General features: G+C 37.6%; 1 protein-coding gene across 5 annotated transcripts in view; it reads left to right on the top strand.

Moving 5' to 3' along the window:
- The window catches only part of Tenm2 (teneurin transmembrane protein 2), a 939787-nt gene that overhangs the window by 182657 nt on the left and 733924 nt on the right, over positions 1 to 23206 (top strand). The window contains exons 4-5 of one of the 5 annotated variants that reach the window (XM_028756456.1): positions 3124 to 3147; positions 5080 to 5121. The exons of the other annotated variants lie outside the window; for them this stretch is intronic. Coding sequence (XP_028612289.1) covers positions 3124 to 3147; positions 5080 to 5121 — 66 coding nt within the window. The remainder of the gene's footprint in view (positions 1 to 3123; positions 3148 to 5079; positions 5122 to 23206) is intronic. 5 annotated transcript variants of the gene reach the window in all.

The following is a 23206-nucleotide window of genomic DNA, read 5'->3' as shown; positions in this document are numbered from 1 at the left end:
TCAGCACTCCTAGAGAGACTTGGAAAATAAACTAAGCACATAAGTACATCAGTTGCAGATTTCAAAACAAGGACAGCGTAAAATTTAAATTTGAAAGACTCTATCAAAAGTATTTGCATAATTAGAATCGCCAACCATTTTAATCATTGTAGGTGGTCACTTGTATCTGAAAAGAGTGAGATCAGAAGTAGAACCGCTGTCTCATGTCACCATATTTTCCCGTAGTTAAACAGAAGTCAGTGTTATGATGATGTAAGATCAGAGTATCTTAAAAAGGTGATGAGATCCAGGGAGCCTAAAATCCCCAGGGAAGGAGGGCACTTGCAGGCCCAGTAGTAATAATGCAACCTGATCCCCAGGTTCTTGCTTGTTGTTAGATAAGCTAGTGATACCTGCCATGCCACTGTGGAGGAGCAGAAAGTAAAAATACTTGGCTTATAGCAGGGTTTAATTTCTCAGACTCTTTCTCATGAATTATTCTAAAAAGATGATATCCTACAAAGTAGATTCTCACTGGGGTAACTCAGTAATGCATTATAGTAGCGGGCAATCATTTTCCTCTGACAACCTGACATTCATATGGTCAGTTTCGTCACTTAACGTCAGCATGAATTGAAGATCTTCCTTTGTGCAATCATGACCTTCTCCTTAAAAACATGAGGCATGCACCCCATTGCTCTGGCCAAATTCCAGTCTAGGTAATTACATTCTGTTACCTAAAGAACCCCTATCATTTCAATTAGAAAAAAAATTGTTTTCCTGGCCTCCTTTACCTGTGGTATATATGGGTAGATACTGCATTGCTAAGTTGCAGACTTGTCTCACTCCTGAAAGAGGTTCTATTCATCAAGGTACTTAATTAATATTTATTATGTAGCCACAGAGTGACTGGCTAGGGACAGGGTGACTTGGTAATTAAGTGTTCTCGATTGGCAGTTGTCCCTTCTGAGAATAAATGTGGAGAACCAAAATTTGACCAGTTCTTATCACAGGAATGGCAAATACCTTTACAGTACGGCACTCCCTCACTGGATAATAACATCTGTCCATCTGGTATACCTCTAATCAAAAATATTTGTCTTTAGATTATTGGATCCTTCAAACATCAAAATTATGTCAAGAAATTCTTTGAAGTAAATAACCAAAAATTGAGAGCTCTTATTTCAGATTGGACCAGTTACAAATTATGACCTTCTCTCTTCTAGAGGCAGCAAGGGGGTGGAGGAATGGTATGTTGTCCTAATAAACAATATGCTGTTAACATGGAAACAACTTGTCTCAGGAATTCGTTGGTGGCTGCTCTATCTGAATCCCCATACACACACACACACACACACACACACACACACATACACACACACACAGAGGCACACATACATTTTTGTTTTTAACTTTGTACTTGTTTGCAGGATGCAGAGACGATGGAAAGTCTTAGAAGGAATCTGTTTTAATGTTCTCTTTCTCCTTTTTGCTAACATTGTCTTGCTTTGTAAGTTGGTTTGAGAAGCATTGAGTGACTTTGTAATCTTTCAGTGTGCTTTCTAATTGCCATGTGTCTATCACAGAGTTTAGACTCTAGAGATTTCATGTCTTAAGTCATATCTTCCAAAGGGCTCTGAAAATCTTGTGAAGGGTATTTCAGGAATTACCCACTTCAGCCAAAGAGGACTCATCCTCCTCCGATCACAAGCCTTAACCCTCCACTCTAAATATTGTGTACTGTGCAACCGCCAATCCCTGCGTCTTATACACAGATGTTTGCTATATAGAGGGAATAGGCAAAGAAGCGCTTCTCTAGATGGAGAACTCTCCCCCACAAAACATCACAGGACACTTTCAAATTCTCTCAAAATTTATAGCAAAACATGAACTAGAAAAAAATCGTTTAATGTTTCTTTTTTAGGCATATTCCAACATGAGGAATGTCTCCCCATCTTCTTGCTTTCAGGGGAAGCTGGCCTGTGTAGGTGCATCGTTATGGAGACAATGGAAATATTCTCTCTATTAGAAAGAAACCTTATTTTTAAAATGCCCAGTTGATTGTGTTTGTTTTGAAGTCAAGTGAGACTTTCATTTGCAATGGTTATGAGAAAGTCTTAGGTTCTTTTATTCCTTGAAAGATCTTAAATTATGACAAAATGTATCTTAACTTCCAGAGCACAGAAGCATCTCATTCTTCTCCCTGCAGCTATCTCCTCTCAGCCATTCAACTAATTCCTCTTCACCTCCACCAGCCTTTATTCTGTTCCTTTTATATTCTTTTCCTCTGAGTCCTGGGACTTTTTTCCCTACTAGGATGACTCATCCTTCATTTCTTAGCATTTTCTCAAAAAAAAAAAATTCTTCCTGCAGACATCGTTATCAGGGCTGACTGGTTGTTACAAACAGCACAACAATTCTGGGCAACTATGCAAAGGTTAATCTGGCCTAAGGAGACTAGAAGCTGAAAGGATTTTAAGACAAACTGAGGACAAAGGCTGCAAAGTTACATGCAAGTGAGTAAGGAGATTATTCCAACACAGGATTTCTGTCCTAGGATTGGTTAATAAAATATTAATGTAAAATAACATTTTTCAAAAAAATTATTTCAAGATCCTCCAGTGTAGAATTAAGAAACAAAAGAGTAGAAAAGAAAAAATGAATGGTCCTGAGATGAAGGGTTTTGTTGCTGGATGATGAGCACATTTCTGTTCATTTCTGCTTCACTATCCACTAGGACATGTTTGAAATCTCCACGAAGAACAAAGTCAAATTAAAAGACAAGCTCAAGGTGGTACTACCAAGGTCTTTGTTCTACATTGAATTAGCAATATCACTAGGGTAGATCTGATATGATCCCTAAGGGGCACAGGGGTACCTTGACTGGCAGGCATTTTCTCTGCTTTAATCCAGTGAACTTTGTACATGATAAAATGTATATGCATGTGGGCGCATGGACAAGTATGTGTTCTGTGAAATGTATGTGTTCTGAAAGAACAATATATTACAGTGTTGCAGAAGTACACGTGTTGGGGTCTGTTTATGTTAGATGACGTGCTGATCTGATTGTATGTTCTATCAGATATGTTGTGAATGCCTTCCTTCTACGAATTGTGTATGTGGGATGTGTCTGTACAAGAGGAGCAGAGAAGGAAAAGGAGAGGAAGAGTATAGAAGAACACAGAAGGAAGGATGGAGAGAGGAAAGTAAGGAGGGAGAGGTGGCAATGTGCAAGTCCTTGAACAGAGGTGACAACATTGAAATGACCTTGTCCTCTATAGCAAGTCATATTAGTTGGCAACTATTGTACTGTACCTTTAAGAGTTTTGTCAAAAAAAATTAAAGCACAAATATAAATACCTGCTTTTATGCTTAAGTATGGTTAGCATTGTGAAGCAATACTTTCTATGTTCATAATCAGTGCAGACTGATGTAAAATTGGTTCAGGATATGGATTGCCATTAAGTTTTTCATATTATTTATCAAAAAAGTTGTTGTTTTCTTTTAATATGGGGGGGGGGGAGAGAGAGAAACCAAGGAAGCCATGGCAGAAAGAGCAGAGAAATCCGCCTAAGATCTGAGGAGTCAGAACACAATAGGTAAAGTGAATAGGCACTTAACCTTCTTTCTTTTTCTTTGCCTAGACGAAAGTCAGATTTCTAGACAAGCAGTGCATGATGGAGCTACCTTGGTTTTCCTGTCTGGCTCCAATATATACCAAAAAATAAATAAATGGAAAGTTCTCGGGGGGGGGGGAGGGGGTAGTAGGATCAACCAAGGTGAGATGCAATGGGAATTTGAATGACCAGAAATGGTAACTACACGTCCGGGGGATGATGGAACTTAAAGAAGCAATTTTTGGTGTTTGGCAGAGGGGAAGGAAAAAAAATAACTCCCACACAAAAATCTTCCTGGTTTTCTCTAAGACTCACAAGTGTTCCCTTCTTTTCATCTTTAAAGGTTTTGATAACTTCTGCTGCTACAGATGTAACTGCATGTTTTTTTAAGGTGATATTCAAATGTGGCCCATACTAAATCTACTGTTGCCCTCCATTTTAATCCCCACCAAGATACTGTTTACAATTCCCCTTAATCCCCCAAATAATTTCTTCATATCCATTCTCAGAAGTCACAGATCAAGTTTCTCCAACTGGAATTTCCTTCTTCACCATATACTTTATTTTCTTAATTGCTTCATCTTTCTGTTACTATAAGAAAATGACTGGGAGAATCCAAGAGGAAAATTTGAGCCCACAGTTTGGGAAATTTTACTCTATTGTGGTCTCAATTGTCTGGAGGGGGGTTATAGTGACTTAGCTCATTTCTGGGAATGCATGCCAAAACTTGATGTAGAACAGAAGGGGGAGAGGAAATTTAAAAAAGAGGGTAGAGGAGATTAACCTTCTATAATGTCCTTTGATAGATTGCACCCAGTGACAAAAGACCTTTTATTAGTCCCTATTTCTTAAAAGCCAGAGAAACCTTCCGTAGTGCAAAAGCCAGGTCTCTCTTTGGGTACCCATAATATCTAAGCTTTAGGCATTGTTTTAATTTAGTTCTTGTATCTTTTCTCCTTTTCCCGTGATCTTCCTGTTTCCCCCACTCTCAAACTGCTATGATATGTGTGTGTGTGTGTGTGTGTGTGTGTGTGTGTGTGTGTGTGTGTGTATGATTCTGTTCAAGACACCAGTTTCCATGTTCTAACCTCTTGGTTTATAATGTTACAGTCATTGTGAGCACTTGCCTTTCAGACTAGACCTTTAAACCTCTCTTAAAGACAAGAACCTCTGTCTATCTTCTCTATGATAACAATTAGCACCAAATAGCCAATATCTGGTGACCATAAGCACAGACTCCTAATACATGTCTGTCAGTTTTCCATGTGGTGGCAGTATTCATCACATGTCATTTGAAAATTTATTTGAATTTGTGCCTGTTTAGTAGTCCTGGTCTTAAATTGTGTGCATTTTATCTGTCGTCTTATACCAACTTTGTCCTCCCATGCCCACCTCCCACATTCTCCTCTCATCTCCTTTTCCTGCTCACCCTTTGCTCATTTTTATGATACTCATTTGACTTCAGCAATGACAAGGTCGTCAGTTTCCTGGACCAGGTTGAAACAGTTCAAGAACACATTAACTCGTCTGCCTGCTTCTTTTTTAGGAAGTTTTGGAGAACCTGTTAGGAACTAGAATTTCCCACACCCTCTATCTTATTTCAGTTTTGAGTGTTAATCCTTAGGAATATGTATTCAGTTATCAAGGTAATGGTTGCTTGGCTTTTGTTCTTGTTTGTGTAATTGTCACACTGTCTTAAGAGTCACCATTTTTCTTAAACTTGACATTTGACAAAGATGGTGGGGAACTCGGAAGCAAAATTTTTACCTATTACTGGGTCATGGTGCTTGCTCCAGATATTTTGGGGCCTCTAAGATATACTGAGAATATTTTATTTTGAGATGAACTCTGACAGCCTTTCACTTGTAATATGGCCAGGACACATATTCACCTAAGGCAGTGTCAGAGTGTGAGTGTGGTAGTATGGTACATGGTGGCCACAGAGAGGGATTCACTGATAATTTTGAGTTAAGTGTATCTACAGTCTGTGGTGCATGGACTTCAGTAACCTACTTCTTCCTTTTTGTTGAAGAATCAGGACTAAGTGGTCAAATTGTGAATGGGCAGAACTAATAGGATGAGTAGATACGAGGAAACCGCATGTAGCGATTTAATGAAAGAAAAATGCAGTGTATGCTCCAGACACAAATAAAATGCCACTTCCAAATTACAGTTTTTTCCAATCTATTTATTTGCTTCATTTTCTTTAACTGCTATTTCACACAGCTACAACTTTTAATATTCATCAGATAAACAACGCAGAGAAGCTTGGTTATTTTCAGTTCTTCCTTGAGCTCCATCTTACGTGTTTTTATGTCTCTCTATAATGGCATATTTAAGTTATAATAGGACTCTGCAGTTTGCATGGTTAAGTCTGTTCTCTTTTCAAGTTCTCTCCCATCGGGCTGGGGAGACATGCAGCTGAATGGTTGGTTTTGGTTAACGTGACTGATGCTCCCTTGGGAACTACTGTTTCATGATGTGTTGTCCATGGATAACTGCATTTCTTTCAGGTGAGAATTTCTGCTCTACAGTCTGTGTTGGACATTCATATGTCCGCTAATAATGAGAAAGCCGTTCTTTAACAGACCTCCAGAGGGTTTGCACACTACCCTTGAGGACAACTTTAACAATACATCTTTTATCTAATACACAAGAAACAGATTTCTTGAAATATTTATTTATTTAATGAATATGGGTACTTTGTCTTCATGCACACGAGAAGAGGGCATCAAATCCCATTACAGACGGTTGTGAGTCACTATGTGGTTGCTGGGAATTGAACTCAGGACCTCTGGAAAAACAGCCAGTGGTCTTAACCACTGAGCCATTACTCCAGCCTGAAACAGATTTAAAAAAAAATAATAATAATATCAACATACTTTTCCTTAATCTCTCCACAGAAGTTGTGTTTTGTTTGAATTGGTTGGTTTGTTTAACTAGATTGTTTTTTCAAAGTCCACTTCACCCTTCTTAATACATGGGGCTGAGCAACCATCCCTCCTTGTTTTTGAAGGTTCTTTTCCAGGTTTGACCTCAAACTCCACTTGTCAAGAGTTAGTTCCTGCACTTGTTTAGTCTCCTTGTGTTTCAGTTTGGCTCTCCATGGTTATGGCTGTCACTTCTCCCCTCTTCTGAACAAATGCCCCGCTGTAGTGCTGACCATTGATTCAGACCCGGCTCACCTTCCTTAGTCCTCAGTCCCTGAATTAAGTAACACCCACTTCTTCACTGAGTGCAGGTTATTTATGTAAGATGCACAAGACTGTTTTCTTCAGGAATTTCTTAGGGTGGACCTTGAACTTACGATCCACTGCTTCAACTTTCCTAACTAAATTTTCTTTCCTTTCTCTCTTTCTAGGCCTAAGATTAAGAATAATATACGGGGGTGTATGTGTTGTTGCCTTTTATAAATCAAAGTAATCTGTTCTTATCGTGAAACATTTAGAAGTACAATAAGCAGCTAAAAATTAAAAAGACCTTTTCCAAGTGTACTTACAATCCCAGCAATAAAGCGACTGAGGAAGGAAGAGTGTTGAGTCTCAGGTCTTTCTCAGCTACATGCTGAAATTCTATGTCAAAAAAAATTTTTTTTAATTAAAAGAAGACAAAAAACCCTATTTGAGTCACATAATGCAAAATCGTTGCAATTATTATAAATTTTTATTAAAAATCAAAGCATTGAATGAAAGGTCATTAGGACTATGCAACACATACAATTCTTCAGGCTTCCTTTTACTTGCACGACAAATTCTCCACCCAGACAGCACCATCATGGAAACTGGGCTCTTAAAGAGGTGTGAGGGAAGGAACGAGAAAAGAAAGAGGAAGACAGGAATGGAGGTGGTAACTTAAGGCTTGAGACAACCACACTGGTTAGGAGACTAACATCCTTCCTATTGGGAGTGTTGAAAATAAATACCACTAAGTAAATGGCCAAAGGCACCTGAACCTCACCATCAAAAGCAAATTATGTCTGGGTCTTGGTAGCTCTTCCCTTTAGGTTTCAGAAATTCTCAATGCAAAAGCAAATGCCTCAAATTTGGTCGGATTGTCTGTCTGCATGTTTTGCTTGGTGCCCTTTTGTTTATCCTTTGCCAAGTTAACCTGGAAACTTCTGCACATTTGCTTCTTAATACAGAACAGATGCAGCTTCTGTCAAATGGAAGAGGTACTTGATTTCCTCTAATGGAAATTATTAAAGTGCAGAGGGTTCCTATTCTGTTATTAGGGTTATATTAGGTAACTAGCATTATTCATTATTTCTAAATAAAGTGAAATGTGGACCCCCATGCATGAAGATATTTATTACTTATTGATATTTAAAGGTTGTTAAATTAATCTTATTTAAATTACCTTTACCACCAACCAATGTTACAATAATTTATTATATAATATTACTTGAGGGTTTTCTTTTACTTTAATATAAAAATTGCAAAAGCAATATATTGCCTGTAGATTTTTCCTACAGTTCATTGTAACTGTGACTAATTCATCACAGCTATTTAGACATGCAAAATCTATAATATTTCACGATGTTGATTTTCTGTTTCTGTTTTCTAAGACGAGAGCTTGATTTCAAACTATATAATGAAAAATTACACGGATCTCATGGGAAGAAATATTGCTTTAACCACTTGGAGATGGAGGAGCAGGAAACACTGAGCGATTCTACAGACAGGAGTGTGTACATGAAAATCTGGCCACTTTGCTGAACCTTGTTCCTGCCCCTGGATAATATGGAGATGAGACCTGTCTCTAGTTGTTGGACATGATCCAGAATAAATGTCACCATATTTCCTGCTACTAGAAACTCTGCTAGGTGGTATAGAATGTCTTCCAAATAAAAATTCCTCATGAAATATCTCAGGATGTATTGATAATATCTATACATTAGTCTCTCTGGTGAGGTCCCTGTCTGATTTTTAAATTTTGTTTTGCTTTTGCTGTAGACATTGAACCCAGGACAGCATACATGGGTGGCAGGTGTCCTACAATGGAGCAGAATTCCTAGCACTTTTTTTTAAGCTCCCAGAGAGTCTCCAGGAGATGCAAACATTGGCCTTGAGCCCGTGATCCTTCCACTCCAACCTTCCAAACTTGTTTTACCTTTCTCCCCCACTCTTTATCCTTTTTAATTTTTTTTAATTTTTATTTTATTTTTTTGCTTTTTCTCTGAAGGACGTTTCTCATACTCTGTTGAGTGACCACAGTGGAAGAAGCCATCCAGAGACAAAAAGAGAAGTGTCATTTTCATCTTTCCACCTTTTTTTTTTCATCAGATCTCCTGGGCACTAAAGGAAAGAACAAACCAGAGGCGCAGAGGAGCTGTGCCTTTATTGGTGGGGATGATTGTATCTATTCCATTAGCATGGATGATTGAATGCTGCCTCGCCATCATTGTGTTTGATATTCAAACTGATGCTATCATTTTCTTGCTTTGCATGTGGAAAAGGCTGATGAATTATTAGTTACATCAAATCTTTAACATGTGCAAATTACTCAAATGCAAAACATGTTTATAATATCCATGATTATTCTTCCATTTATATCATTTTCTGAAGCTTCACACAAGAGCTGAAAAATGTGTGATAAACTAGTGGTAGTAGTAGTATAAACTATTACTTAGTTCTTTGCAAATTTGCTGTTGAAAGCTCAGGTACTTTTAAAATATACAGAAAAAAAATGTGGGAACAAAGAAAAATACTGCTTTGTCAGTCAGCTGTCATGCCAATGCTAGCTGAGAGGGAGGGCATTAAACGTGTAGAGTAAATATGTTGTTAGTAAAATAGTTCATGTATTCAAAATCTAGGCATGTCATAAGATACATATGACATGAGTGTCACAGGAACTGAGCATTCATTCATTCATTCATTCATTCATTCATTCATTAGTACAAAGAATATTCATTTCCTAGTTAAATGTTATCAACTCACATCAGAAACATGAAGGAGGCAAACAGAAAGTTCAAACCCATGAAAGATTTGAAATTACTCATTTTCACAGATTCTGTGACCAAAAAACAAAGAGTCGGTAAGAAATTGTTAGATCTTGGACAAAAAGAAATTTAGTATATGGAACTGATGGTTAAAAATCAGGCTGCAAACTTTTGAGTGGCACTTATTTATGGGACAAGTGAAAAGAAGCATTCCAGACAGAAATGATAACACGGGAGTGACTGATGAGGACACGAATTCTTTGATATACAGTAGTGGTGCCACACTGTGTTCTTATGCTAGTGAGTCATGTTCCACTTAGATGCTCTAGGAGATGATTTTAGAATCCAGAAAACTGACTGGGTTATTAGCATATGGTTAGAATAATGATAACTGGAGTAGCAAATTTATACAGTTGCAGTTACTCTTTCTGCCTCTTTGTGAACATCTTTATGATTCTTCTGGGATGCCCGCATTGTGCATAATTTAGAAAGGATTGATCTAACTACAACTAACTATGAAACTTAGTTTTTAGTTCAGGCTGGAAACAAAAACAACTGGACCACAGATCAATGCCACTCAGTAAAGAAAAATAACTTGACGTTTTGCTGTTACAAATACACTGATATCTAAAGTTATATATAAAACTATTTTTAGTAAATAAGACTGGGCAATCCAGTCACATATGCAGTGATAGAATTCATTTGGTATAATGATGCTTAAGGGTTACCTGACTTCTTTTCCATTTTCTGTAGTCCAAATCCCATTATTAAGGTAAATGAGTGTAGAAAAACAAAGGGACTCTTTAAAACCATCCATATATCTGCTTCACTTCATTGAATTCTTAATTTCTCATTACAGAATATGAATGATATTTTTTAAAATATTCATAAATAGAACTAAATGCATCATGGTGTTTGAAGATATTTCTGGACACGAGTTTCTGGGATCAAAAGTTATCCAACATCTTAAACTCACTGTTTGAACACAGCTAATATGTTTTAATTAGTTTAAAAAATATTCTTTAAAAAAAAGAGATTAGTTTATTAGTAACTTTTAAATCTTTCTTCATATAATTAACTATTAATCAACTCTACTATAACATATCAGCTAATTATTACTCCATATTGTTAGAGCAAAAAAGACAAAAGCTGTCAGGAGAATATTTTTTAATTGAAGCAGATTTGCATATATTATCTCAAAGTATAAGAATGCACCTATAAATATTTCTCGTGCTATTTGTAATCTTGCCAAATATCTCTTGATTTCAGATAAATAGAATAGCAACTCTCTATCAGAAAATCAAAAGAAAACCTATTTTCACCAGAACCTACATAAGCAACACTATTCACAAATGATGTTAGTTACATAATTTTTCAGCCTAAGCATCTCACTAGGTGTGGGCAATAGATTCAAAGTCTGCATCACTCCCTATTAAAACAAGGTTTGTCAGTCTTTAGTACAATTTTGGGACTGTCATGGGTGTAACTATTTAATAAAATGTTAAAGTTGCAATGTCATCTAGAAAGATACCTGTACTATATATAGCACAGCATACATCACTTACAGAAATTTTCAACCTCTCTAAAATGTAGGACATACACTAAGGCAGGACCCTGAAATACCTGTCAGGAACTGTAGACCCACAATTCAGAATGAGTGTAGGCATCCCATCTCTGGCTTGGCCCAAGTGAAATCGTGCAAATGGTGGCATTAGTGTCATCAGCGATAATGGCTTCTCCTTCAATTCTGTCAAACAGTATCATGTTGCTTAGGCAGAACTTTTGTTGCAAAGCTCAAGGAAAGCTAGTGGCAAACCAAAACAATCAGCAGGTTGCAATAGTTGGATGGGTAATGAGGTTTATGGCTAATAACAACTAACACAAGTCTGACGCCGGAATCCACATGGACGTTTTGTTTTAAAATGAAATCCATAGACTATTCCTCTGTAGACTTTCTTTGTCCTTCAGCTATAAAATTAGAACTTGTCACTCCACTATGGGACTCTGGCAGTTAAATAATAGCCTGTGAATGATTAGTGGAATGAGAAATCACTGCCCACAGCAGGAGCCTGTGACTCAGCAGATAAAGATACTCAAGGGGAGCTGACTAAGGAATTCCTGCAGGGCACTTGGGGAAAGTATAGGCAGATGTGAAACTTTTCTACTAAAGCGAGTACCCAGCCAGTGTGTCAAACTTCCCTTAATTATACGAATAATTTTCACTTGAAAGTTATAAAACAATTGGCCTAAATGCATTTCACTTTAAGCAGTTTTACTATTGAGAAGAGGGTGGTGAATTGGATTAAAATGGCTCCCCACCCCCTTTGTGGGTCCTTCATTTCCCTTTAATGGAAAGGGGGTACTGGTAATATCTAGCTATCTTGCTAGTACAGTTTCAAGTACAAAAGAAGAACAGTAGGGGTGGTGATTTTAATTATCTATGTAAATTAAACCATGTGCTACAGTCCTGTGATTGAAACTCATTACTTTAACTTTATTGTTTAGTTATGAGTGTAAACCTCAGCTCAATTAAATTATGAACCACATCCTAATGGCTCCACACAGTCAGTCTTTAAAAGGAGAAGGAAATAAAAGATAGAGACAGGGAGAAAGAGTGGGGCAGCCACCCTTTGTGTCACCGTCCCAAATACACCATTATAAGACATACACTGTAAGCTGTCATTGTGAACGAGAAATAGGCCATAATTATGGGCTGTCATAAATTAAAGTAAAAAGTGTTAGTGGATGCTTCCCTTTATTTTGTCCACTTTACCAAACAAACCGTAGTAGGTGATTCCCTCTCTCTCCCTCTCTCTCTCTCTCTCTCTCTCTCTCTCTCTCTCTCTCTCTCTCTCTCTAATTTATGTATATGCTTTTGTACCACAAGTGTGAGATTTCCCTAATACGTGACATTTCTTTTAATGCTCAGGGAGTTTTGCTTTCCATTATGGCAAATAAAGGTCATCCTTCTCCTCCGTTTTCACCACCTTGGGAGATTGCTCATAACTGTCAGATCGTGTAATATCCATTGACTGTAGACTAATTGTCCTTAAAGTATGTATATTAAAAATCCTAATTGTAGTGAGAATAATGCTTCATTTCCCCTTGAGTCGCCATCAAATCTGTTTCTTCACATGGGAGATTTATTTAGAGATTGTTTTCCTTTACTTGGAGTAATTGAGGACATTCAAAATGTCATGGTGATGGGATTAACTTGAAAAATTGCACTCACTCTACAGGTGTACTTTAAGTGCAAGTTTTAAGGTAGATACCTTTAATTAGCACTTAATTAAAGCATTTACTTTGGGTCGATTCTTTTGTGGGATTATATTTTTATCCCACTTGTGATATTTTGATTTGTAACAATTACACACAGGAGAATCTAATAATTTGAAATTTAATGGGTAATTAAAGATATTTGACTTTTCTAGTAGAGGTCATTACTATTAGTGATAACAGTAGTAAGGGGGAAACGTCTATTAAGCACTTATCATGTGCTAGGAACCATGCTAAGCCGTCTGCAGGCATTACAGTACCTCATTTGAAACAATGAGCCTATTAAATGAAGATGTTCTCATTATGTATTGCTTCATACTAGACTTGGGGATGTCTAGTAGCCTCACACAGTCTCAAAGCTGTTGGGTGTCAGAGCAAGAATTTGGACCCAGATTGGCCTGACTCCCAAGCCCATATGCTGGAAATAATAAGCTGGGAAAGCAGTGTGTGATAGTCAAACTTGAAGCAAAACTGAGGGTGAAGAAAGGATGGTATTTACCTTCCATCATGTCGGCCTGTCTTCCCACAGGTACTGGTATTATTTGCTAAATTTTCAAAAGTGATTCAGTGGGTCCCATTAATTTGCTTCTGCAGTACTGCTGAGCACAAATTGGCTCTCAATAAATATGTGTCTTGTTTAGTTTAATTGATGCTTGTTTTTCAAAGAAAAAATTCATTTCTTTAATTTGAAATATATGGTTCAAATATATATATGTATGCATGCATATATATATATGTGTGTATATATATATACATATATATATATATATATATATATGTATATATATATATATATATTACGATATACAGTCACACACGCAACTCCATCTTAATATTTTTCAAAGTTATACTCGTTCCTTCTCGAGCAGCAGTACAGGCTCATCTCTTAGAAGCACTTTACCTTATTCCAACTTATATGAATTTCCTTGAAATAATATCATATCCATGAGCATCCCTGTGGCACATTGCTCTGTAGCTAGTCAATTTTTAAGTTCTATCAAAGCAAGCTAGCTGTCATTAACTATTGTAAAGCTCACCTTATTCTCTACAAAAACACCATCACTCCTCAAAGAATACTTTAAATCAGAAAGAAAATAGATACAGAGGACCAGAGTTTGTGCTTCATATCATAAACCTTCTCGATAATTTTTGAGAAAGGGAAGAAAAGATGCTGGCATCTAAACTGACTTTGGTTTTGTATTTTCTTCCACCTTGGTTTGTATTTGGACTAGAGAAATTCTACAATTAGATTCACATTGTCTAGATAAAAATAACTATGCTCCCAGCATTTTGCTACATACATTTGTAACCCTCATCTCCATCCTGTTCTCAAGTGCCAATAATGAAATCATATTTTTTACCCTTTCTCACGTGTGATGAGATTAATGCCAAGTATTTATGCTGTGGGATACTAGAAAGTATCTTGAGAGAAGGACTTAATACTATTTGAATATGATATCCAACCAGTCATAGTGTCTTCACTGCCTTCTACGGTTTATTCTATACCGTTTGTCGCATAACTTTTGTACAGCTAATGAGAAAAGTACCTTGGTGAAGAATTAGCATCCACATAATGGTCAGTAAGAAGAGCACAATGTCCTTAAGTAACACACAATCTGGTAAACCGGAATAAAGCCTGCACTAATCAACCTTGATGCTTCTCTAAGAAAACAAATGAAAGACTTAGAAGTCAGAATAGAAGTGATTGCTTGGTTTTTAGGATAGTCCAGAGGGGGCCAGGAATGTAGTCAGGGTGTAAAAGATGAGTTAGGTCATTAGGTGAACATGAGTGGGTGGGGCCGGGAACAACTCCGTGCTGCTTTCTTCATTCTCCTCCCTGGGTCAGGGTCTTCCTCCCATCACTAATCATCAGCCTTAATGCTTCTTCTCTACCAATTCCTGCAGCGGATTAGAAAGCAGAATGTCACAGAGGAATGTGCAGTGAATGTTGCAGCCAGTGTGGCCATTAACTATGTTTATAGCAGAGAGAAATTAACTTCTCCTTGTTGACTCTTAATTTTCCCCTCTCTGAAGAGAAAAATGGACAAGAATTGTAATTGCAAGCTTCCATTCATGGGTCATAACTGACTTGTATGCCTAGTAAGCTCTGCATGAGCATTACATATGAGCCAGGTAAACCATGAGTGAGTGGTGATCAATTAATTATGCCTACCATGAGCATTAAAAGGACGCCATGAAGGGCACACTGGCCTGAGAGTTGCAGCCACACATTTAGTCAATTCCGCTATGGTGAGGGTCAAGGTTATTAAGTGAGGAGGAAAGCCTTCATTTCTGGCTTTTCATATGAGGTGTGGGATTGCAGCAGATTTTCTCAGTTGAGGCAGAAGTTCACAGAAGCCATTCTGGAAGTCATTGTCAACCTTTATAGGTACTTTGAATAATGTTTCCCATAAGGTGTGTGATCAGCAGTGTGTCAAAATAGTTCATTTTATGCAGACATTCTCACACAGGATGTTAAGGGCTATGACAGTATGTAATAGCCATCACATTTATTTCACGTTCTGTAGCTTATAATCCCTACTCTCAGGCTGCCTCATACTCATTGGCTAGAACAAAATTCATCATAGGTGCCCCTTGATCTTCTAGATAAGCAGAACAGAAGAGAGTCTTTTTTTTCCCCCTGATCTTTCTTTGGCAATATATTCAGCTTCCTAACTACATCTCTTAGGTTCTGAACACAGCTGAGATTTGTTATAAAATTATTTTAAAAATATAGCCTATCCATTGTCCTCAAGTGGCACAGATGTCAGAATGGAACCCCAGTGAAAGCAATTGAATTTTTTTTCCTGTGCCTGAACCTTTATGGTGTCTGTTTTTATGAAGTAGTTTTCTTGTGTTTTTCCTCCTTTTATAATTTTTAAACGGCTTAAGTTGCGGTGTTCTATCTTCTGGCGAGGCAAGGATGATAAGAGCAGGCGCAGGGCGGTTCTGGTTGTCAGTGCCCTTAAATGATAACTGATTAGTACAGGAATAAAGATGTGGTAGAGGATTGGATTTTGCAAGAAAACGGGACTAGGTGTGACTGCTTGAAGGTCCGATTTCACTGTGGAGGAGTTGAAACACAAAGGTTTCCCTGAAGTCTCATTTTTCATAGGCATGAGATACAATCTGTAACTCATTCCACTGGGGTTCTGGCCATTTGTTGGGTTTAATTTAATTTGATAGAAAGCAAAGAATAACGGTTTACCTCGAGCTCTCTTTTGTCTTCCTTAGTAGCGTGTCACTTATATGACCCAAGGACTTGGAGGTGGGGGTGGGGTTTGAAAAGGCCTCTTTAAACCATGCCTGCACTTACTTACATAGCCATTAAAATGTGTTTTACTTAGATATGTTTAGAGGCCATAAAACATAGAATACCTTTTCAATAATAGCGTCAGGTTCAGTAAAAGGAAGGTAAACAGCAAATGCATGCTTAAATTAGGCTCTTAGAAACACAACTTAGTATTATGATAAACATATAATTGCCTTATAAGCCATTTGAATATGCATATCATCTGCACGGCCTCAGTACTTAGGTGTTTAAGTGTTTGTTCTGGCATGTTATGCCCTAGCTTTGGTAGACTTGCCAGTGATGGAAGCTTCTAGAATGGCTATGTTAGAGCAAGTGAACATGGCAGGATGGGTTGGGTCTGTTCCTTTATCAGCTCTAATAAAGTGTGTTTATACTTAGCTGGGGAAGTCAGTGATGCCCTGTGATTCCTCCTCAGCCATTCCACAGAGACTCTCTTGTTTCTCAAAATACCACACCGTAGACATTCAGGAGCCACATCTCTGGGAGGAAAAGCAGTTTATCCTTCACAGACATCCTATTGTCAGATGTTGTGTTGACTTGGCTGCACTCATCATCCTGCTGACTAAGGCCCTGCTCTCCTGGGTATCTGTAGTTGAATTAGAACTAGAGTTCTTTGGGTAGGAACACAGATAAAGTTCTTGGGTTCTATTAGCCACTCCTTTTAAATGACCAAAGTACCATTATTTTATACTGTAGGAAAAAAGTGGTATGTATCTCCCTTGAAAACAGAGTTAGAAACTCCTCTGTTACGATGGTCACATAACCTTTCACACTCTATCAGAACATTCTTAACCACAGTCTCTTCCTTGTATCCATCCAAAATTTCCAGTGGATATCAGTCCACAACTCCAGAAAAGTGAAAGCCATCTTCTTTTTCATCTTCAAAGGAGCCAGCCCTGTTAATAGAGAGAAGACAGAATCCACTGACTTCCTGAAAAAATTCCCACACTAAGTTCTTAGGAGCTTTTGGAATTAGTTGTCACAGATAGGATACTAAGGAACACCCAGTGGTGCTTCTAGGTTTGGAATATGGTGTCAAATGCAGTATTTCTGTAAGCCAAACAGTGGCGATAATTAAAAATAAGAACTGACAAGTATTTACTAGGAAAGCTGGTGCAAGGTTGCAGAGGAATGAGAGAACTCTTTGGAAGTGTCAGAAACATCCTTAGATTTGCCACATGACCACAAGGACTGACAGGTTGAACTTACCTCGGCTTGGAGCCAGAGAAAGTGCCGTGATTACAAATAGGAGAATATGTGCTGAGATAGAAACATGTACTGTGTCTGAGTGACAGTAAGGAGAATTCTCTGAGCCAGCAGCAACGTAAAGGTAAATATAAGAATGAGAGAAAAGTTGTTTTGGCTCCTGTCCACAAGAAACAGAGTTCCTTTAAAATCTGGTAGATAATGTCATTGGCAAAATGCATCTAAGCATGAAACTTAAACACAGCTAGATTTGCAGACTACTTGCACAGAAGCAGATCTGGAGCAGCAATGACATTTGATTCTAGTGTGCTTGGGATACAGGTTGCAGGTAGAATGGGCTGGGACCTTTACAACATTAGGAATACAAAACTAAGTATTTGTGTCAGAAAAAAAATGGATAGGTTATATATATATTACTAATCATTCATAGATTTTATATGATTTTTTTTAAATCAAGAGGCATAATTTAGGACATATTTTATAGAGTGGCTTCTCATGCATTCTTATTACTGCTTATTTACAGAAGTGTGTATCTTGCTTTACCACTCATTCCTTCATACAAACAATTCTTTCTGGAATCATCTTATTGGCTATAGAGACAAAGTACTATACCATGAGGATACCAAAAAGGGAGTTTTCAGAGTCTTGCTCTGAAGATAGATAAGTCAAAGTCAATCATAGGCCAATATTTGGTCTCTTCTACAAATACTTGGGACAAATAAAAATAAGTAAATTTCCATTTTTTATTAATTCATTAATTTGGCCAAAGGGAATTTTATTCATTTCAAAATGTTGTTCATTTGATGAACTGTTTAGTAATTTTTGTTGTAAAAAAACTAAAGTACTAGCCTTGGGACACATTTTTCTCCAGAATTGTATATTGATAATAATTGAATTTCAAGTCCAAGAATGTACCAGAATATCTGTGTCCTTATGCTCTTCATACAAAGAAAATCATCTCTAAAGGGAGTGCCTCTGAAGAGATCTCACAACAGTTAAGGACACTAGTTTCTCATCTGGAGGACCTGGGTTCCACTCTCAGTACCCATATGACAGATCACAACAATCTGTAAGTCCAGATTCAGAGGATCCTATGCCCTTCTCTAGCACCCATGGGCACTTAGACACATAAGTGGTGCATAGACAGACAAGTCGCCAATATCCATACACATTAATTTTTTTAAAAAAAAGTGGTGGCAGAGAGAGTTTATAATAATCAGATGTGATACAGATTTCTGCAGAAAGCAGTAAATACTGAATGATGAAAACACTGACAAGAGGATTTGGTTGCTCGGGAAAGGATGCTGAAACACACTTACCTTTCAGGAATGAATTTTATTAGGAAAAGGGGGCTTTGACCATTGGAGCAATAATAAGAAGTTGAAATAGGAAAGTATTCAGATGTACAGTACATTATGTCAGAGATGGCAATATGGGGTCTTAAAGGGAAGAAGAAAGCATCCCATTAAAACCCAGGGAGGAGCTTTATTAAGAGATATTACTATAAGAGTAAGGGGAATAGGCAGGCTTGGACAGAACGATGGGAGTAGGCTCAGAAGAGAGCATTCAAAAGAGTCCCTAAAAGGAAAGTATCTTACTTCTGTATCCTTTTAGGGAGTGGTGGACTTTCTCTACTGAGCCTTGATGGCAAGGAACATGGAGGACCAGGGACTGGGTAGGAAGATGAATTTAGAGACTCTGTAACCCAGAGTATAGATAGCTTCCTTAGTCTGTCTTAGAAAACTACTGTGACTCCTTCCTGCTTTGAGATCTGGCCACTTAGAATAACCAGAGTCTCAAAGGTGAAAGTCTATAATTGAATACATGGCAAAATTACTGATTGTTCATGAAAAATGCCCAGTAACTTAAGGGGTAGTCTCTGTTTCCTAGAATGGAAAGAGATTTGATATTTGTATTGTAGAACTTACTTTTGAAATGTGAGCACACACCTAAAACTCTAAATGACTATCATTTATATATCATCTTAAGACGTGTAAATGAGAAAAGATAGTGAGGCTGATTCTTCACAGATCTTAAGGTACAATCCTAATGAAAGTAACGGATAATGATTCTTTGATGCCACTCCTAAAAGCTATCCCCCATCTCTTATGAAATGCTACACCTAGAATACTAGCTTTGAACATAGTCTTGATTAAGAACTTAATTTGGCAATTGAAAGGAATTCTTCCTATATTTGCATACATATAAAGACTTGGACATCCTTTTAAATGATACCCACCTTCTCCTGAGGCTAATGCTGTATTAAATTGCATTGAAATGCAAAGGCATCTCAATATAATGATTTTCTGCATCCCATTTACTTGTTGATTATTAATGAGTGCTTCCTGAGTTGTATCCCTGTGATTTTTGTCTTGAAGACTACTTTCAGGGCTTGAGCATCACATTCAAGAGGCCAGTCAGAGTTCTGCATGAGCAGCTTCATTAAAATTCTGTCCTGCACATCATCTGACTCACACTTTATAATCTATCAGAACACCTGTTTCCTTTCTAATGGCCACGAGGCAGCTCAAAACACGGTGGTATTTAGCATTTAATAATGAGCACAAGATATGTATTTTTGACACTTTAAATTTTCTTTAGAAAAGTGCACGGGGGAAAAAAAGCCAAGCTTGAATGAATTATCTAAACTTTTGCAATTTCATAACAGGAATCTCACCAACTTCTTTGAAGTTGTGGATCAGACAGTGCCTTCTCTCCTTGGTGGTGGCCATGATGTGGCTAACTAGGAAGGGACAGACGGGGAAAAGAACTTTAAAATGTCACTGCATAAGCTAATAGTGATGCAGAAAGTATTTCAAGGAGAGTCTGCATTAGCACGTTTCCTATTTACATACCAATCTCACAGACTCACCATTGTACTTTTGCTGTGAGAGGAAGCTAGGAAGCCTAATGTCACTGGTAATACCTAGATATGTTTATAATTTAGTGACTTTAGTTAGTGTTGGTCACTGCATATATTTATTTCCTTTAAGTTTGGTCATTTAGACATGTAATTATTAAATGGCCCTCAATATAATTGTATCTATTTGAAATCCTTCCAGGAAGGAACAGGGAGATAATGGATGGTCTCACAAGGGTGAGAGTCTCTCACTATATTATGTAAATGAATAAACGTCTCCTAGCGCTTAGGAACTGCCACAGTTGTAAGCATTAATAGAAAATACACTGCAAGTTGATTATTGTAATACCACAGAGTTATCTCATCAGTGAGTGGATTAAGGGAGTTCTCTCTACTGAGAGATATGAAGGAGCATTTTCATTTGTACCCCACTGGGTCATTGACAAATGAAAGTTTTTAATCTGGAAACACTGAAAAAACATGCACAGTAAACAAACACATAGGTTCTTGCTTCGTTTCATTCCCTGACTGTTTGTGCTGCCTTACAAACATTGTCAGGGTTCAATTTAGCAGCTAGCGGATGCCTGCTATGTCCCTCAAAGTGATAGCTGGGAACATATAGTTGGGGAGACAGAAGGATGTCTTTCAAGGATGTCAGAGTTAGCCCCTACAGAAGAGCTTCAATCTAAGTTCATGTCCTGACTCTCTCTACTTCTAGTCCAGATCCAGATCCCAAATAACGACTTTCAATTTCTGCCTGATATCCCCACTGCAGTATCAATAAAATGTGTCTGCATTTTACAGTTCCCTCCATTTTCCCCCAGATAAATCTAGTCTGTATTATATCCCTTTCCCAGGGTTCCATTTTCATAAATCAAAAATGCCCATTCTGGGATATCCAGTTATAATACAGGGCTCTACCTGGAGTTGATAAGGAGGACGGGCAAGTCCATTTTATGGGGTATGAGAATGCTCACCCATTTCATATAATACCTCACAAATGAGCCAGGGACCTGCCTATAATATGTCATTAGTTGTCTATTAACCTTGCAGCCAATACAAAAGTTCAGACTGGGTAGTCAGTGTAAGGTGAAAAAGTGCAGTGACCATCAGTGTTGAGCTAAAGTTGTCATAACATTGGGAACAATATTCTTTATATATTTGCATTGGGTACTGATTTTTTATTTGGAAAAAAAGGGCTAGTCTATTAGAAAAGTGACTTTAAAATGACCCTCAGCAAAAAAAAAAAAAAAAAAAAAAGTATCTATTTGAAATGTTTTGAGAGAAGCAATGTAAATTGTTTGCACAGGGATCCAAAGGTTGTGCAGTGTACTCCGTTCACATGGAGCAAGTAACAAGGAGCCATGGGGCGATGAGAAGAGGTGCACACTTTGTGGGTTAACAACTACATGTGGAGGAGCAGCCTGGCTGGGAAGAGGCTAAGCCTTGATTAAGAGAAGTCCTATGGCCTATGCTGGTGACTTTTTGTACGTTTTGTGCATCCATTTTATATAGTGAATATATGGAAAAGCCAAACTGTTCATTCACAGTTTGGTCACTAAGTACAAGGTTCAAGTTTGTCATGTTTTCTCCTTCCTATAATGTTGTGCTTATAACAGACCACTAAGTACCTGCAATGTGGTTGATTATGTAAGGTCCCTGATTCTAAGTTTTGCCCCCTAGATCTGCCACTGATACATGTGTAGACCAATAGTGTCAGCTCAGTTAGAACTTCTAAGACATTGAATCACTCCATTGAGAATCTCCATGCTTATGCCCAAACCAAACATTTTTGTTGAATAAGGATTCTCTGAGGGCTAGGCTACTTCCCACTGAGATGTAGATATCAAGATATTCCGACTACACATGCTCATATAACATCACACAGAGTAACCAAGAGACAGAAGGATGTGTGATGTACACATGTTGCCTCTTAGAACCAGCAGCTCAACAGCTACAACTGTTAAGTTACTTTCAAAATTAAAATATCCATGGGGTCTTAAGATCATTGATCTTCATGTCTAAGTAAAAGCCTGAAATTACAAGGTCAGAAAGATAAGTCCAATTCAGCCAGATATCAACTGAAATCATTATTTTTGTTGTTATAATTTTTAAAGAGTAAAAATTTTCACACACACACACATATCTGTACACATCATCTGAATATCCACAAAGACAGCATGAAAACATGACATCAAATTAAATTTTCAGCCAATGGGAGTTTTAACTTTAATATGATACTTATATATTCTTTTTGCTGTAATAAATTAGCTCATTCAGATATACAAAACAGCATAGACAAAACAATTGAAGAATCACAGTTGAAAACATTGGAAATGAGAACCTTGACTCACTGTTTTGTGAGCATAGGCTAAATGGAGCCTAAACATTTAATTGAAGTTAAAATTAGAGTTAATGGCACTAGATATTTAATCAACTAACGCCTTAAAATACCTAGCAAGAAACGGTGGGAAGAGTGCAAATTTGAGCATCAGAGTATTTTGGTAATCTCTGTCGCCTGCATATGTCTGTGCTAGACTAGGTCCCATTGAGCTGTATGCATCAACACGCTTGTGCGGAAGATGATCATATAACATCACACAAAGTAGTTAGGAAACAGCAGGCTCTCTACAGGAGGCAGAGAGATAGTTCAGATAGCATATTATCAAACCTGGTGAATGGTGTAGCATTTTTCAGATGAATGTTGAGTTTCTAGCTAATCTCATGCTTACATCTGAGAAACAAACTCATTTGTGCTCCATCAGTAAGGGGTGGGAAGGATTTTGTCACAGAATAGTAATCCATAGAAATCTATGAAAAGTCTGAAGAAGATGAAAGGAAAACTCATAGAGTTGGGATCTTCTACAGATGGATTGCTGTAGACACAGAAAGTGTTACACAGATCTTTGCAAAATCCAAGTGTTCTGTCTCTGGTATATGTGACTTGGCTGCTGCTGCTGCTGCTCCTGGTGTGTGTGTGTGTGTGTGTGTGTGTGTGTGTGTGTGTGTGTGTGTGT

The sequence above is a fragment of the Grammomys surdaster genome, unplaced genomic scaffold (genome assembly GCF_004785775.1).
Source record: "Grammomys surdaster isolate TR1022 unplaced genomic scaffold, NIH_TR_1.0 126121, whole genome shotgun sequence".
Lineage (NCBI taxonomy): Eukaryota > Metazoa > Chordata > Mammalia > Rodentia > Muridae > Grammomys > Grammomys surdaster.
This window is presented reverse-complemented; position numbering and strand designations above follow the sequence as displayed.